Source organism: Convolutriloba macropyga, chromosome 6, assembly GCF_964194025.1.
Source record: "Convolutriloba macropyga chromosome 6, txConMacr16.3, whole genome shotgun sequence".
Lineage (NCBI taxonomy): Eukaryota > Metazoa > Xenacoelomorpha > Acoela > Convolutidae > Convolutriloba > Convolutriloba macropyga.
The window spans coordinates 22,365,721-22,383,239 of NC_134473.1; the positions used below are offsets into that span (position 1 = coordinate 22,365,721).

The window sequence follows — 17,519 nt, forward strand, 5'->3', positions numbered from 1 at the left end:
GTACGAATGCCAACGAAACCCAAAAGACAACTGTCAACAGCACCGCCAAAGCAACCCACCGAATTAAGTAGCGATCTCGTGGTGCCAATGGAATTGCCCACCACAAGCTTTGTTATAGCGGAGCCACCTATTAGGCCAAAACAAAAAGCAGCTACAAAGGCATCTGTAGCATTAATCCCAACAAAACGAAAGCGCTCCACAGTATCGGTTACAGAATCGGATGAGTCTGCGATTTCAGTCCAAACTTGCATTCCCACAACTTCAAGTACTGGCGCAATTGGGAAACATAAAAGACGACAAAATATCAAGAAACAACAAATTGAGAAAAAATCAATGATTTCCGCCATACAAACAGCCGCAGCACAATCTAATCAAGAGGAAACTAATTTTACAGTCGGCCCATGTTCAACAACTTCATACCCTACCCAATTCTTTGTCTCACCCAATTACGAAAAACCAGAATTGTTGATGACGGTTGGCAAGGCTGAGAGATATTACGATAGTGAGAGTGATTAAAGTACATTTCTCTAAAACTGTTGCGTTTAAAACTCTGATTAAAAACATTACAGTATTAATTATTTAACAAGTACAAATGATTATTAATTTTCTGATAAAAAACTTTGTCATTTATTTTCGCCAAGGGGGAAATGTGGTATGATACTACATTTTTAGTTTGGGGCTATCGTTTTGGTGTAGCTAAATTAGATCATTTTTTGTTTAATTTAATTTAGTTCATTTCATCTACCTTTATTTTGTTCATTCATTTAGTTCTAGTTTTGAAGATCGAATCTTATGTTTTCATACTTTTAAATTTGTTTACATCCTGTGCATGATCTTCTGTCTGTTCACATTGTCTCGTGATTGTAAGTTGCCGCGTTTAGAAATGATATCTTATGAACAAATTGTAAATCAGTTTCGTTAATTTTATCTAGATTCATTCTCTTCATTTTCGCAATTCAAATTAGTTGACTCTCTCTTGCACTAGAATCCACTCCGCTAAAAATCTTACTTTAGACGTGTCAAAATTTGAGTGTATTTCGCTAAGCGAAATACCCAATAAACAATTGAGTGAGATTTCGCTACGCCAAATCTGCCTAAATTCTGTAACCAGAATATTCAATTCACAAGTAACAAAAATTAGCGTCGATCCGCACCACGAAATCACCACTAAATAGCCGCTGTAGAATAAGCTGATCGGCGCCGCGAATAAACTCATTCCTACAGATTGTAAATCTGTACGACAGCACCATTTAGCGAGTGGTTCACCATCTTTTGATTGGCATTTGAGGAATTTAAATCTATCTTTGTTTACTAATTAAGTGAATGTATCGTTTATTTTTCCTCAAGTGCGTCGGTTGTGTATTTGTGATAATTGTTTGAGGGTGTTTCGAAGAAAGTCATTTTGTATCTGCTTCCTCCCAACGGATAATTTTGATATAGATTTATTTTCCTTCTAACGCTTTGCAACTATTTTGCCAGCCTTGTTTTTTTTTAATTTTTCTCTGCTGTTGTTTCATCGCCAGTGCTGGTTTGTAGTATGTCTCCGCTCATAAGTTAATTTTGCGTTAATTGGTTGTCTTGGTTTTGTTAATCAACTTAGTTATTCTTCTTAGCAGTTTTCTTTTCTTTTTCTTTTTTGATCCAGTTTTCCTTTTCTAATCCACCCGTACCAAACCTCCAGAGTACATCAGAGCTAGAGCGGGGTAATTCCAGCGTTAGTTGCGCTATCAGAGCTGAAACAGAGCTCCCCCAAAGTACAATACCTCTCAACTCTGGGTCTTGTCTTAACATTGTAGAAAACAGAGTAGTTCTACTCTGGAGTCTGTCTTGACAGAGTTGATCACAGAGTAGGTCTGCTCTGGTGTCTGTCTGGACAGAGTCCATCACAGAACAAAACTAAAAATATTGCTATTATATAGTCATTTAAAAAAAGACTTTTGAAGTTTTAAATGTATCTAAAGAAAAACCATTCTAAAAGTATTGAGAATGAAAAAAACCCAACTGCTGTGAAAAAAATTATTTGGTATACGGTTAGTGCATGTTTTTGACTCAATGGATGAACTTAGACAGCTTTTCATATTAGTAGTCATGTTAATCAAATTTTCCTCTTAAGTGGACCAGCATTTTCTTTCAGCTGGACCCCTTTGGTTCTGATCAAATTCATCAGACTCTAGATGTGTCTCTGATCAGAATGTTGTTTTTTTGTTGCCTCTTAGCAGAGACAACTTATATAAGCCAGCACTGTCAAGAGTTGTCCCGGAGTAGTCCTGCTCTAAGCCAGCTCTGTTAAAAGTTATCACAGAGTAGGCCTGCTCTGAGCCAGCTCTGTCAAGAGTTGCCCCAGAGTAGGTCTGCTCTGAGCCAGTTCTGTCAAGAGTTGTCCCAGAGTAGGCCTGCTCTGAGCCAGCTCTATCAAGAGTTGTCCCAGAGTAGGACTGCTCTGAGCCAGCTCTGTCAAGAGTTGTCCCAGAGTAGGCCTGCTCTGAGCCAGTTCTGTCAAGAGTTGTCCCAGTGTAGGCCTGCTCTGTCAAGAGTTGTCCCAGAGCATGCCTGCTCTGGTCCCAGCTCTGTCAACGATAGCCCAGTATAGGGCTACTCTGGGAGCTCTTCTGTCAAGGGTAACCACATACTTCTGCTCTGGAGCTACTCTGCCAAGCGTAAAAAGTGACCAGATCAGACTCTGATCCAGCTCTGAGAGTTTTCCTGAATTTACTCTGTTCCAGTTCTGAAGTGCTCTGGAGGTAAGGTACGGGCAATTCTTTTTTTAAAAATCCTTTTAAGTATTCTTCTTCGCTGTTTTTAATCTTTTTCTTTATCTTTTTTAATCCAGTTATTCTTTTTTAATCCACTTAGTTGTTCTTTTCTAGCGATTTTTGCTACTTTACTGCTGATATTCATTTGTGCCACTCGACTACCAGTTTGATCCCTTCGTCCCAATATAGTGATACACCGATGGGAGAGCATTTCATATGTGATTGCGCCATATTGTAAGATGTTTCGAAAAAAAAACATGAAAAGGACAATAAAAAAAAACGTGAAACCACTCGACTAATTTTTTGTTACGACCAACTGCGGTTTTGCCATTGTGCAATGAAGGAATTAAGAGTTAGCTACCAGACAAAACATGTGTGCTAATGATACATAAAAGTAACACATACGTTCAAAACATTCACAAATTCATTTGGGATTAAGAGATTCTAGAATGACTGGTGTCTGACAGGTAAAAGTTTGTACTGTAGTTTAGTAGAGTTTTTAACTATACATTCTTATCTGAGTGGACTTTAGAGTTAGCTGCCAGACAATAGCTGTGAGCTAAAAGAACACAACAGTAACACAAACGTTCAAAACATTTACAAATTTTGTATTTACGAAAATTGCAGTCATCTAAGGTACTAAAATTACTGGTATCTGATAAAAAAAATGTAGTAGTTCAGAAAAGTTTTTATCTGCGCAATATAATCTTTGGTTGTATCCTTCTCGTGCATCATTGTGCACAACAAAACTAATTCAAGAACAATTGCAAATTGCAGAACATGTTAACTGTAAAACGTATTACCTATGTCTTGTGACAAACAAAAATAATATAAGGACATGCTAAAGTATGTCGATTAAAATGTGAACGGTTTTTTTGCCTTTATGGATTAATAATTTCTCAAAGAAACGAATTCCTGAAAAACAGTTCATCATTTTTGGGCAAGTGTGCCAATTTTCTGTCGGTGTGAAAAACATGATGCATAATTGTTGCTGATACTAAATAACATGTCAAGCGCAATTTTTTGTAGCAATTCAATTTACTTTGAAAAAGTTTGGTTTAACAAAAAAAGGTCAAAATTTATGCAGATATTCTACACCTTTCATCTAGTGGGATATATACACTTTCTTTTTCTGTTTGGAATTGTATGAAGAAGTGGAATTTACTAAAAAAACGTTAAAACCATTTCTTCGTTAATGGCTATTTTAGCAAACCATACTTTGTAACTATATTTTCTGTAGAAAGTTGTCTGAATTAGCCAAAATTGTTATTGTGTGACCTTTGCTGTTAATTACCTGAGATCCGATTCAAAAAATATCTAAAGAGTCACTATAGTTTAATAGCAAAGTACAGTTCATTAGGGCAAAACTTGGGTTCCCGCCCATTGAAAAAAACTTGTCATCGACTCGAAGCAGAAAAATATGAACATAGCTTGCAGATTGCCAGAAAATAGCCCCAATAGCTTCATAGACCTAAAACAGACAGACCAAAAGAGGAACTTATTCTTTTCATTAAGGGCTGAGATGTAAAAATTTGATTGAGAATCTGTATAACTTATTGCTGTTACTATTAGCTGCTCTTAAATAACCTTCCATAAGAGTGAAAAGCACTCATTTGACCTTATCTCTTCAATTTAAAGCAAAAAAGTCTATTTCAAAGTGAGGAAGTCATTTTTGAGAGTGAGGTAAGTCACGTGTGACCAAAAAATTAGTCACGGGAATGAAACAAAAACTGATTGTGGCGTCATCTGGTCGTAAAAAATTCAACGACGAAAAAAACATAGCAGGACAAGTCCTGAAAAACAATTCAATGAATAGTATAAACTTACGACCTGGTAATCATTTACTAGGGTTTAAAAAGCAAATGCGAGCTGTTAGCAACGAGACTATGCAAAAAAAAACAACTCAAGAACAACAACAACAACAAGCAAGACTGAAAATTCGACTTTATATTTTTCAAAAAAGACAGGATCAAAACCAAAAACAACTGCAATTAACTCCAACCACCAACTCTATTCCTCTATTCCGCATTAGCATTTTATTGTGACTCTTTTCATTTTGAATTTCTTTGTCGAGCAACTGCTGTTTAAAAGCACTTTGAGAAAACGAGATGAGTGCAAAAAGAACGAGAGATGAGTAAAAAAAATTCCACACAAAATGTCCAAAAAGAGGCAAATTAAGATAAAGCGAACAAAATTTGTTCGGAGAAGTAAAAGAACATAACAGCACAAGTACTAACTTACAGTCCAAAGAATTGGACTAACTAAGGAGCTCAAATTTTAACAGCAAGATCAAACTAAAATAGACATCAACGCCCTTGACACTATATGAAAAAACGTGCACAGAAAATTAGAAACTTTTCTCAAGATTCGTGTTTTAAGGATCTCTAACAACAACCAAAAATTGACTCTACGAATCCTTAGAATGAATACAAAAACAATAACATTGTAAGACTCAATGACAGAAAACAAAAGATGCAAAACAACCTCTAAATTACACGCCGATATCCTTAACCATAGCATACTATAAAAATTGAGAAAAAAACAGTCCAGCATTCCCAAACAAGACCAATTATTTTTGAGATAAGCGATAAGACAAAAGAAATTAAAAAAACTAAAAATTAAAATTTTGTTGTGTTTGAAAATGAAGTTCCAGATTTAGAAAAAACTATTTATAAGAACTCAAGCACCTAATTAAATGTTTTTATTTGGCATTAGCAACCGGCAAATCTTTTCAATTTTGAGACTAAATGATAAGAGAATACGAGCAAATAACCCAAAAATTTAATCTCGCTAATAATATTTGAAAACAATTAAAATAAACATCAAAGAAAAAACAGCTACGGACAGAAAAAATTGCTTCCAATAACGTAAATTACAGTTTGAGCCAAAAAGAGCTGTCAACAATGACATTAAGTTATAGCAATAAGTCAAGACTGACATAAAGACAGGAAAAAAAAATCAATACAACAACAAGTCAAAAATCCAGGAATTTTTTTTGAAAAATAACAGAGTGTAAGTCGTAAAAAGCAAAAGCTATTACCGATAACGATTAACTTGATTAGGTTAAGTATCGGTATCAATAGCAGCAGGCGAGATATGTCAATAGTCTGACTAAGAAATAAGACCAAAATCTTAATATAAAAAAATCGCACAACTCAAAAATTAATGTTTTCTCAAAACGATTAGTGTCAAAATCATAGAAAACAATAGCTTTGAACTTAAACAATAAAATAAATTAACATAAACACTGTTAGCAAGCTATTACTCCAGCCATTAACTTAAATTTATGTTTCCTTAACAACCAATGAGACTTGTCAATGTTGATGCTAAGTAATTACAACAGATAATTCTTTTTAAAAAAGGGGGCAAAATCTAAAAATCACTGATCTTTCTGACAACAGATAGTGGCAAAGTCATAAAAGGTGTTAAATGTCCCTTAATGAACGCAAGCAAAGGCAAATAGGCACAATTAAAATACATGTGCACTTTCCTAAAAGCACTGAAGGAGAGGAAACTCTGAAAACAGGAGTCAAACTGACGCACCTGAATAAAATCCCTAATAAAAAATAGTAAAATTGTTTATACAATAATGTCTCACCTCACTTTAAAGGTATTTTGAAAAAACGACTGCTCAAACCTGCTCAATTTTTCTCTATTTTTATTGTTCCACTGTGACCAAAATCATCACTCTAAATTGACTTCTGACTGACATGAAAAAGCCGAAAAAACCGTGAACAGATCATTAAAAAAACACAGCATCAAGTCCTGACGTACAATTCAAAAAGTTGTCATTGACTAAACAAATACTAGACCTAGAACGGACTATGAACGAGATGGAAAAACAGTTTCAAAAAATCACCTCAAAAAATTTCAAAAAAAACTGAAAATTATGGTAAAAATACCGAATGTGTACAAAAAATCACTAGCGAGAAAGAGAAATTTGGTTCAGAAAAAAAACTAGGCCTAGAATGAACTATGATTGGATTGGTAAAATTATTTTGAAAAAAATTATCCAAAAAATTGAAAGAAAGAGTAAAAGTCAAAGTGAAATTGCCGCATGTGAACAAAAAGCTGCCAGAGATAAAGCGAATTTTTGTTCAAACACCGTTCTCTCACTCTAATTTAAAATTAGAATTAAAACAGTTCAGGCCTAAAACCACTCATGTTTTTGATCCAGTTACTGTTTCGGCGTGATCAAAGACATTACTCCAATTTGACTTCCAAAATCATGAAAATGTGTGAACAGATATTAAAAAAAGCATAGCAGGACAAGTCCTGAAATACAATTAAAAAATTGTATTAGTTTATGACCTGAGAAACATTTACTCCGCTTTAGGAGGCAAATGAGAGCTTTTAGCAATGAGACTAAGAAAAGAAAACAACACATGAACAACAAAAACAAGCAGGACTGAAAATTCAACTTTTATTTTTTGAAAAGACAGGATCAACATCGAAAAACAACTGCTAAGATTTCAAACTGCCAACTATATTACTCTATTTCTCATTAGCAAACTGTCATTAAAATTAGATGAGTCTTCTTACTAATAGTATTAAATTATAAGAAAAGAATAATTAAAAAATCGCAGTAAATCTCGCCGAAACCTTTTGAAAACACTTAGTATAAAGGTCACAGAACTCAACAGCTACTGAAGGATACAATTACACCAAATAATTGAGCCTCATTGACCACCGTTGAGACTTGTATTCAATGAGATTAAGTGATAAGACGGCAATGAGTACAACAAATACTGGCAAAACTAAAAAAAAATCATAAAGATTTTTTTAAATGAACAAGTGGGCAAACTGTGCATTTCACTAATATTTTACGACAACAAATAGTGGCGCATTCATAAAAATTTTTAACTGTCCCTTGATAAATTCCATCGAGGGCAAATAGGCACAATAAGAACAAATGTATACCATCTTAAATGCACTGGAGGAGAGGAAACTTTGAAACCAGAAATCAAATTGACGAACCTGAAAAAATCCATCTTAAAAAACCGCCAAATTGTTCAAACGCCAATTTCTCACTCCACTTTAAAGGTATTTTGAAAAAAAGGCACGCCTCAAACCTGCTCAATTTTCGTTCCCTTTACTATTTCAATGTGACCAAATTACCAATCTAACTTGAAGTCCCACTGACGTGAAAAAGCCGAAAAAAAGCGTGAACAGATCTTAAAAAAAAGACAGCGCACCAATAGAAATCAAACTCTCGAAAATTCAATTCATCGCACCAATACACTTCAAATTCTTGAAATTCTTAAAAACCAAGAGAAGGCCAATAATAGCCTCAGCTATCGCTTCGCGGCTATTAAAGAAGATTAGAGTACTTTCATAGCTTTCAAATTCAGCACTATGAAGCTTTTTTGGGCTGACTCAGATGGACTAGGACTGGGGATCATTATAGTACCCCCCTAGTGGGGTTTGGCCCTAATTCCCCGTAAACAAATCACAATGGAGATCGTGATTTCATGCTGGAGAGAGGGGAATGTGAATGTTTGATGTGAAGTAGCCCCGAAACTGCATGGTCATTTGACCTTCGGAAATGAATAAATATTGAAAACAAAAAAGACAAATGAGATTTTCGGCTTTTTTAACGCCTGCTGAAAAGTAGAAATCTGAAGCACTAACGAACCGATCCATAGAAGTAAATAGAACACAACAGCGATTCCTAAAATGATTGCAACAAAGTTGACTGCATTCTTTCTTCGTGCAATTATCATTCGACCCAGGTGTGTCTGCACTCTAACGAAAAGACGTCCAAAATATGTGTTCTCCATTATAAAAAATATTGAAGTAATTAAGTTCTTATTCCACGATCAGTTACACAGTGCTTTGTAACAATGGTCAAAGCCAAATTAAACTATCAGATGTTTCGTTCTTATCTGTCAAACTGGAAAAAACATTGTGAAGAGTTTCCGTTTGGTAAAGTCTGACTTCTCTTTTCAGGAAGAGACAACGAGGCACCTACTTACACATGAACTGCTAAAATGACTCCTCTTATAAGAGAGATCATATATAGTCTAACAATATCATTCATAGTTTCATCCTGACGTCACCTATACGACGGCCTCTTAAAAAGTGGTTTGTGGGACCATTCAAAACAATTAATGGTTCTTCAAAACTCTAAGAACATTGCACATTGCTTTAAAGGTTCTCCAATGGCGTTGCCACCATCTAAAATATTTCTTTTTTTCAGAGTCCTGTGCTCCAATTCAAACTCAATATTTTTCAATACTCCAATTGATTCCACGGAGCAGAGTTGAAGAGCGTAAGTGGAATTGAGACTAGATAGAATTCTACGCAATACGTGACAGGAGGTTGTTATACAATTTTGAATCTTTTCGTTTGTGCCCCAGCTTAGTGAATGCATATTATTAACACCCCTTCTCCTTACACTCATGTTCCAATTTTAATAAGATTATTTACTATTTAATGGCACGTGCTCGGTCACTGGGCTGGCAAACGTTCTTGGGGGCACAAAAGAAAAAAATCCCTAATATTATACGCCGCCTTTCACAACAAATAATTTGAGAACAGAGTAGAAAAACTCTCAGGTGCTAAAAGCTGAAGGCAGCACAAGTTAGCAATTAAATTTTGAGTCATTTGGTAAATAGAAAAGAGTCAAATAGAAAAACATTCCCAGAAAAAACCTTTCCAGACCAAAAGTCCAAAGAAAGCAGACAAAAGAGTCCCAGACAAAATAGTCCCAGACAAATTAGTCCCGACTAAACATAGAGTTAAACATGCACACGAATTAACAAAGAAAACACTTATTCACATGATTGTACTTAACTGAACAAACATTAAACTGATTGCAGCTTAGTTTTAGCCAAATTATGTATTTTGAAAAGAGTTTTTGATTTAATTCTCACTCATATCTTTTAAAAACAAAAAATTCAGAAAATTAACTCATAGATTATGTTTGTCAATTGTTTGTAGTTTATTATATTTACAATTGTTTCAATATTTACTCGGGACTGTTTTGCCTTATTGTGTCCGCTGTTATTGGACTACTCTGTCTGGGACAGTTTTGCAATTTGGGACTGTTTTATTGGACTGTTTTGTCTGGGACTGTTTTTTCCGGACACACTATTTGCTACTTTCGAATAGTGGCATAGGATGTATTGTATTTTTATTCTCCTGTTCTCAAGAAAAAAGTCAAAACTTGAATCGCATTTTCTCGGGTTTTGTACCATGAACTCATGGACAGGGATCAAGGCGTCAGGGTAAAAAATTCATTGGGCCACTGAAACATTTGTTCAACAATTTACGTAGAATAGCCATTGTAAGAAAAAGTCTGGCTCAAAAAGCTGGAAACTAAAATTAGCCTTTTTTGAAACTTGAATCAAAGCGGTATAAATAATTGGCTGCTTTGCTATCGGAGACGGAAATATTTGATTTATTTCATGCATGTTTTAAGCGGAAAACTTTCACAATCAAATGATGCAAAATTCTACTTTTAACTTCAATTTCGAATAAAATTCAACCTTTTTGTACACTAGGGTTCTCTAAATACGTTAGAACAGATTCTTAGTCCCTTCGGGTCTCGCAATCAGCTCTCGGGAGTATGCGCCCTCGTGCCATGGCACTATGTGCGCTGGTCGACTAAGATTTTGTTCTAACATGTACATATTGGCAAGCAACTACTTTACTCAGTGTGATCACAACAAAATATTACGAAGAGTACTCACTATCAAAATTAGAAGTTTTTTCGAACAGAGTTCTATTTTATCCGATTGAACTGACGATTGGCACGAGGTCGTTTGCGCCCGGTTGAAGATTAGGAGGCCCGACGGGGACTTTCATTTATTTTAAAACTGCACAAGAGAATCAGAAGGGTATGAAATTGTGCGCTTAAAAATTTGTTTGAAATCCTTAAATGACATTCAGAACTTTTACAAATTTGAGAGCTCAAATTAAGTGGTTGTTTCGTTATATTGCTTTAGAGGTTGTTTAACTGATGAAACCAGCATGAAAATGTCCACATTGAACATCTATCAAAGTTTTTTTTAGCTATATTGTTTGCAGTTATTACAAAAAAAAGAAAAGCAAAGACGCGCGATTGAGCCAGCGCAGTTAGATAGATTACATCAGCTAGATGAAATTAGATGCAAAAGAATTTAAAAGAACTTTTGAGCGCATTTTATAAATTTTGAGTTTTTTTGTGCTTATGCATTTTAAATCTTCATCACAAAATGCTTGACAAACACCACTTGCCTCATTTTTGTTTTAGGGCCTTAAAAAAATTAATTTATAGTTCCCGGCAGCAAGTGAAATAAAGTAGTAACTCAAATAAAGTAGTAACAATTTCTGCATTATGCTGATCATTTTGTGGATAAAAATCATGCGTACGCAAGCTGTTTTTTGATGGAGATAGAGTTTCAACAGTTTGATGTAAACTTAATTTAAGAAATTTTTTACTAAATAAAATTGAATACAATCTTTGCTGCCATTGACAACCTCTACTGTTGACAAGTAAACGAATGAAAAATCAATTTTTGAAAAAATGAAAAACATTTTTGCTTAATTATTTATAAAACGGCCAATTATGCAACTGAAGTTTACTATATCGAATCTGTCCCGCATTTTATGAAAGAAAATTCTTAGTTCTGTGTTGATTTTTTTAAAGTTTTATACTTCAGGTGTTTTGGCTCCTATTTTTTGACGTTGTTTGGGTCTATGAACCCGTTTATGGGCTGCAACACGATCAAAATCCAAAAAAATTTCCACAAAATTGCAAAAATTTCCACAAAATGCCCCGTATGACATTAAATTTCCTCTATTTTTCGGTAAATATTTCTCAATTTTTTGATGCTCAGTTAGACGATGAAAATTCAGACATTATCTGGTTCTTAAATTTGATGCTTAACAGAACAGTGCAAAAAAATGTACAACCAACAAAATTTCTCAGGTTTCATACTGGAGTGCTGCCCTTCAGAAATTTTATCAATGGCTTTACACATATTACTTGCTTAACAAAAATTTGTGGGGTTTTGGGTTAAAAACGCAGGTACTATACGTATATTTACACACACACACACACACACACATATATATATATATATATATATATATATATATATATATATATATATATATATATATGTATATATATATGCATTTATATATATATATATATACATATATATATATATATATATGCATATATATATATATGCATATACGTGTATATATATATATATATATATATATATATATATATATATATATATATATATATATAAGGTCTGTTTGTAAATAAAATTAGCAGGTCTGTTTGTAAATAAAATTAGCCAACTTAAATTCGTATTTCGAAAATAATTTTAACACCTTTTATTCCTACACTAGTTCTTTGGCGTGCCTTTGAACTTCAGCTTATAAGCAAAAAAATGGCGTACCAGATACGTCAGTATGAATATGATGAACCTAATAATAATTTTTGAAAAATTATTGTCACCACAAAAACAATTCATTCACTTTTTTTCTTTTTCTAATTTTAAAGGCGAACGCATATTTATTCGAAGTGGAATAAACTTAAAAACGTCACCTTTTGAGACAACTTTTTTCCCGTGTGAAAAACATGTGAATTATCGCCTACACTATTGTGATTGTCTGACAAAGAATAGAAAGCAATGGTAGCCTTTCAGCAACTCCGACGTAAACTTGATGATTACGACTTGAGTTTTAAAGCAACAAATAGTTGTGATAAAATCACAATTAATTCACTTTTGATCTCTTTATAAGGTTTATTGCAAATTCAAACTTAACCTTGAACAACTTGAACAGTCTTCAAAACATTTAGCGAAATTTTTCTTTACAGAGAAACTTGAGTGGAGTTCATCAACTTTACAGTGGGGTTTCTGTTAACTTATCAATTCTTATCATCTCATTTTCATAGCTCAAAAATTGTTTTTTAGAACATTGAAATTAAGTTGGCGTATTGTTGAGCAGAAAAGTGGAATTCTTAGTAAAGAAAATAGGGATCTTCGCTTGAATTTGACGTTCAATATATACATTATATATCTATATATATATATATATATATATATATATATATATATATATATATATATATATATATATATATATATATATAATAGCTTCATCAATTATTTAACATATACCAGTCAACAAATATCTACTATCTGCTGGTAACTAAACTGATCCGATATGACGTCTGGATCTGTAAGGTGAAGGGATTATAATAAATACATCAAACCTACGCGTAGGTCTAAAGGCAATGAAGCCAAAAAAATATTCTGCATGAGCTGTTTGGGATGCTTTCTTTCCTCGTTTACGTTAATTTTTTGAGAAAAAAAATGTGCAACTGAATACCTATGGTGTCAATCAGAAGCTATGCAACAAGATACATTCGAAGCAAAAGAGCGAAATAGTTTTAGCAGCCAACCAGAGCACAAAATTTAAAGGTGACGCATCTTTTAATTGTCTTTCAGGTCACAGGATCTTCATGATATTAGAAAAAAAATAGAAATCATGGGGGCGTGGGAGTGGCATTTATCTTGAGGGACACAGATCTCTCTCGAAAGAAAAAACCCAAGGATGGTTAAGCTGTATAGACAACAGCAACAGTCAAAAACGTTAAACTAGTCAACACCTATATACCACACGTGCCTACCCGGGAATAGGTTTCACCCTTAATCCATCCCTAATTATCGGGGACTATGGTGTAATACGTATTTCACTCCTATTTATTAGGGAAAAGAGTGTAAGAGTGTAGTTTTGAAAAAAATACACTGTTGTTACACTCTTTTCTCAAATATTTTTTACACTCTTTGCAACGAGGTTAATTCAGGGTGGACTGATAAAAAATTTCACTCTTACACAAATACCATAATAACCAAATTGAAACTCCAAATTCAAGTATCAGCAGAATGATTAATGCACAAAGTGAACGAAACATGTTCAACAGAGGGACGATGAGAATCAATCCTCACTACCTCCATCCAGTTTTATTTTTTTAAAATTACACTCTGATAATTACACTCTTCCACCCTTAATTAAGCTGAGAAATAGTGTTGTAATCTTTTTCTTTAATTATCACACTCTTTACACTCTTTTCTCCGTTATTTTTGGAGAAGATCCTCGGCCCGGGTAGCAGCCTAGCAGTGATGAAGGATATCAAGCAATAACAATGAAAAGACTCAAACTAATTAAACTGGCTACTCTGAATCAAAAAGGAATAAAATATTGCATAAACATGCGGGTGCACAAATTTGATGAGATGACTTGATTAACGCACATAACGACATAGAGAAAAAAAAGCTCCCGAAAAAAAATTTCAGAGATATGATTTCATAAAACAACGCTATAGACCATAAACAAAACTGTTTAGGACAAAAAATGAACCCATTTGCGCAATTATTGCATTATACACATTAATCACATAAACACAAACTCAAAACATAGATAGCTTGATGATGACAAAATCAATCAATTAGAGCGAAGCACTCAAAGCGTTGGGATCAGATGCAAAACCAACTCAACAACACCGTCTTTGTCCAATTTCTCTTATTCTTAACAATTAATAGTTATACTTAACTGATATCATCAAATACACTGACACTGGCGCCCGGGTTGAATTTTTCCGCCCAAAATGATGTAAGAGTGGGGCTGCAATGGGAGGACTTTTTCGGAAAATGCAGCTCAAAACTCTTACATCTTTTTGGGCTGCATTGGGCTTCCAAGGGGGGTAAAATGGTGTAAGAGTGAGGGGGTAAAAGACAAAATAACCCCCCACTCTTACATCTTTTTTGGTCTGCCAAGGGGGGTAAAACGATGCAAGAGTTGGGGGGTAATTTGTCTTTTACCCCCTCACTCTTACACCATTTTACCCCCCTTGGCAGACCAAAAAGATGTAAGAGTGGGGGGTTAATTTGTCTTTTACCCCCTCACTCTTACACCATTTTACCCCCCTTGGAAGCCCAATGCAGCCCAAAAAGACGTAAGAGTTTTGAGCTGCATTTTCCTAAAAAATCCTCCCATTGCAGCCCCACTCTTGCGTCATTTTACCCCCCCTAGCAGCCCAACTCTTACCTCATTTTACCCCCTCTGGACAAATTACCCCCTCACTCTTACACCATTTTACCCCCCTTGGCAGCCCAACTCTTACCTCATTTTACCCCCTCTGGACAAATTACCCCCTCACTCTTACACCATTTTACCCCCCCGCCCTGGCAGCCCAACTCTTACCTCATTTTACCCCCTCTGGACAAATTACCCCCTCACTCTTACACCATTTTACCCCCCTTGGCAGCCAAACTCTTACCTCATTTTACCCCCTCTGGACAAATTACCCCCTCACTCTTACACCATTTTACCCCCCTTGGCAGCCCAACTCTTACCTCATTTTACCCCCTCTGGACAAATTACCCCCTCACTCTTACACCATTTTACCCCCCTTGGCAGCCCAATTCTTACATCATTTTACCCCCTCTGGACAAATTACCCCCTCACTCTTACACCATTTTACCCCCTTGGCAGCCCAATTTTATTAAAAGTCCTCCCTGAAAAGTTCTCCCATTGCAGCCCATTGCAGCCCACTATTACATGGCAATTTCAGTCAGGGGGGGTAATTCCTGAAAAGTTCTCCCATTGCAGCCCATTGCAGCCCACTCTTACACGGCAATGTTAGTCATGGGTGGTAATTCCTGAAAAGTCCTCCCATTGCAGCCCATTGCTGCCCATTTTTACATGGCAATTTCAGTCATGGGGGATAATTTCTGAAAAATCCTCCCATTGCAGCCCATTGCAGCCCACTCTTACATGGCAATTTCAGTCATGGGGGTAATTCCTGAAAAGTCCTCCCATTGCAGCTCATTGCAGCCCACTCTTACATGACAATTTTAGTCATGGGGGGTAATTCCTCAAAAGTTCTCCCATTGCATCCCAACTCTTACATCATTTTACCCCCTCTGAACAAATTACCCCCACACTCTTACATCAATTTACCCCCCATAGACAAATTACCCCCCCCCCCCACTCTTACATCAAAATGGGAGGATTTTAGGGAGGACATTCGACCCGGGCGCCAAAAAGTTGAACGTCCAGAAAAATTGCCATGTCATACCACTACGGAAACCAGCAAAAAACCGCGGCAAAAGAAGAGTCTTTCAAAACAATAGCACAAATCTCACCAATAGAAAAACCAATGCATGATTCTGAGTGATCAGGATTCTGGTGAAGGATTCTTACCACGAAACAAACCAGGGAACTAATTATTTTTTAAATTACTGTCACTTTAGACTGACAATTGAGGGAACCTGTTGTGATTGTGCAAAGATGCCTATAAACAATTAACAGCAACCAAATGGCAAATTATAAGGACATCATTTCAAACAAAATTCATCAAAAAACTGTCCATGAGTAACCTACAAAACTTTTCATTTTAGGAAAAACATTAGAACCAAAAACTTTAAATGTTGAACAGGTGCTGCCGCGCTCAACGCAAACCCGACAGACACAATTGAGAACCAAACGCTGACCTCTGCTATGTTCATTCATGAACCGTGTGTGTCCCATTGAGAAATTCTATCCTAAAGTTGATGAAAAGCCATTCAATACATTCAGTTCTTCAATTGTATTGGAGATCCACAGAACCTCCAAATTAGTGCAATAAGTGAAAGACCATCGTAGTTAGCAAACTGGCTGGATTTATACCATCAGTCGAACACGACCTCACTGCAGAGAAGTCATTTTGCCAGTCATTTTGCCCCAGAATCGCTTATGTTTCTCCTGGTCCACTAAACCTCGGAATATTTTTCACAGCCACATCCATGATGATGATAGATCAATTTATTATTGTTGATTTTACTACGTGGTCTCTTGAGAACATCCACCCGAAAAACTCGCTAGATTATCTACCAAATATAGTCTGTCATGCAGGTAAAAGAACTGCATATTGAGCTAGGTGGGAAACTTTTTCTGATTGCTTTCCAAAGTTTTTTTGCGAAATAGAGGTAAAATTGATTAATCCCCCGTAGTAGAAAACGCTCAAAACTTGTCCAAAGTGACAAACTATTTCCAATGGCTCATTAAGCTTCGATGTGAATTATAAAAATGCCCTTAAACACTGTTTTGAGAATGAAAATCTGAAGTAGTATATTTATATATAGCTGGCAGATTGCCAAAAGTGGCCGCAATAGATTCGTACATGCACTCTGAAAACGATAGTAAAGGAATTCGATTTAAATAAATGTTGAGATCTCAAAAAACCTTCAATAAGAGTGACACACACTCACTTGACCCTATCTCTTTGAAATGAAGTAAACTTAATTTCAGAGAGAGGAAGTCATTTTTGAGAGTGAGGTAGGTTATGTGTGACCAAAATCATAATCACGCAAATGAACGAAAAGAATTCGCTCCACATAAAGTGAAAAATGACGTCACGCACAGAAATCAGTTGAAATTGCATGAACGACTGAATCATAAGCAAATTTGTAGAAATTGTTAGGTATTTAGATAAATATAGCCGATCAATTCGGGGTCTAGAATTCGAAGAATTTTCATTGAATAAAATAACTTGATCTAGAGTCGACTATGAGAACAAAATTCAAATAAAATTACCGATAGCAAATAAAATCTTCCACCATTAATCCACTTCGAGTAGTAAAAAAGACTGCAACCCCTTGAATTGGAAAAATAAGCAAGAGAAGTTCAGTAATTGCTTCTGCCATCGCTTTGCTGCTATTAAAAGAAAAAACAATAAAATCTGTTTACAGAATTTAACCTTTTTTAGGATAATGA

The 17,519-nt window shown here is 35.3% G+C and overlaps 1 protein-coding gene across 2 annotated transcripts in view; it reads right to left on the bottom strand.

Moving 5' to 3' along the window:
• The window catches only part of LOC142341574 (uncharacterized), a 106,328-nt gene extending 97,668 nt beyond the window's left edge, over positions 1-8,660 (bottom strand). For both annotated transcript variants that reach the window (XM_075392621.1, XM_075392620.1), the window contains exon 1: positions 8,389-8,660. In XM_075392621.1, the coding sequence (XP_075248736.1) occupies positions 8,389-8,533 (145 nt within the window). In that variant the 5' untranslated portion in view covers positions 8,534-8,660. The remainder of the gene's footprint in view (positions 1-8,388) is intronic.
• Between the last annotated feature and the right edge of the window lie 8,859 nt (positions 8,661-17,519).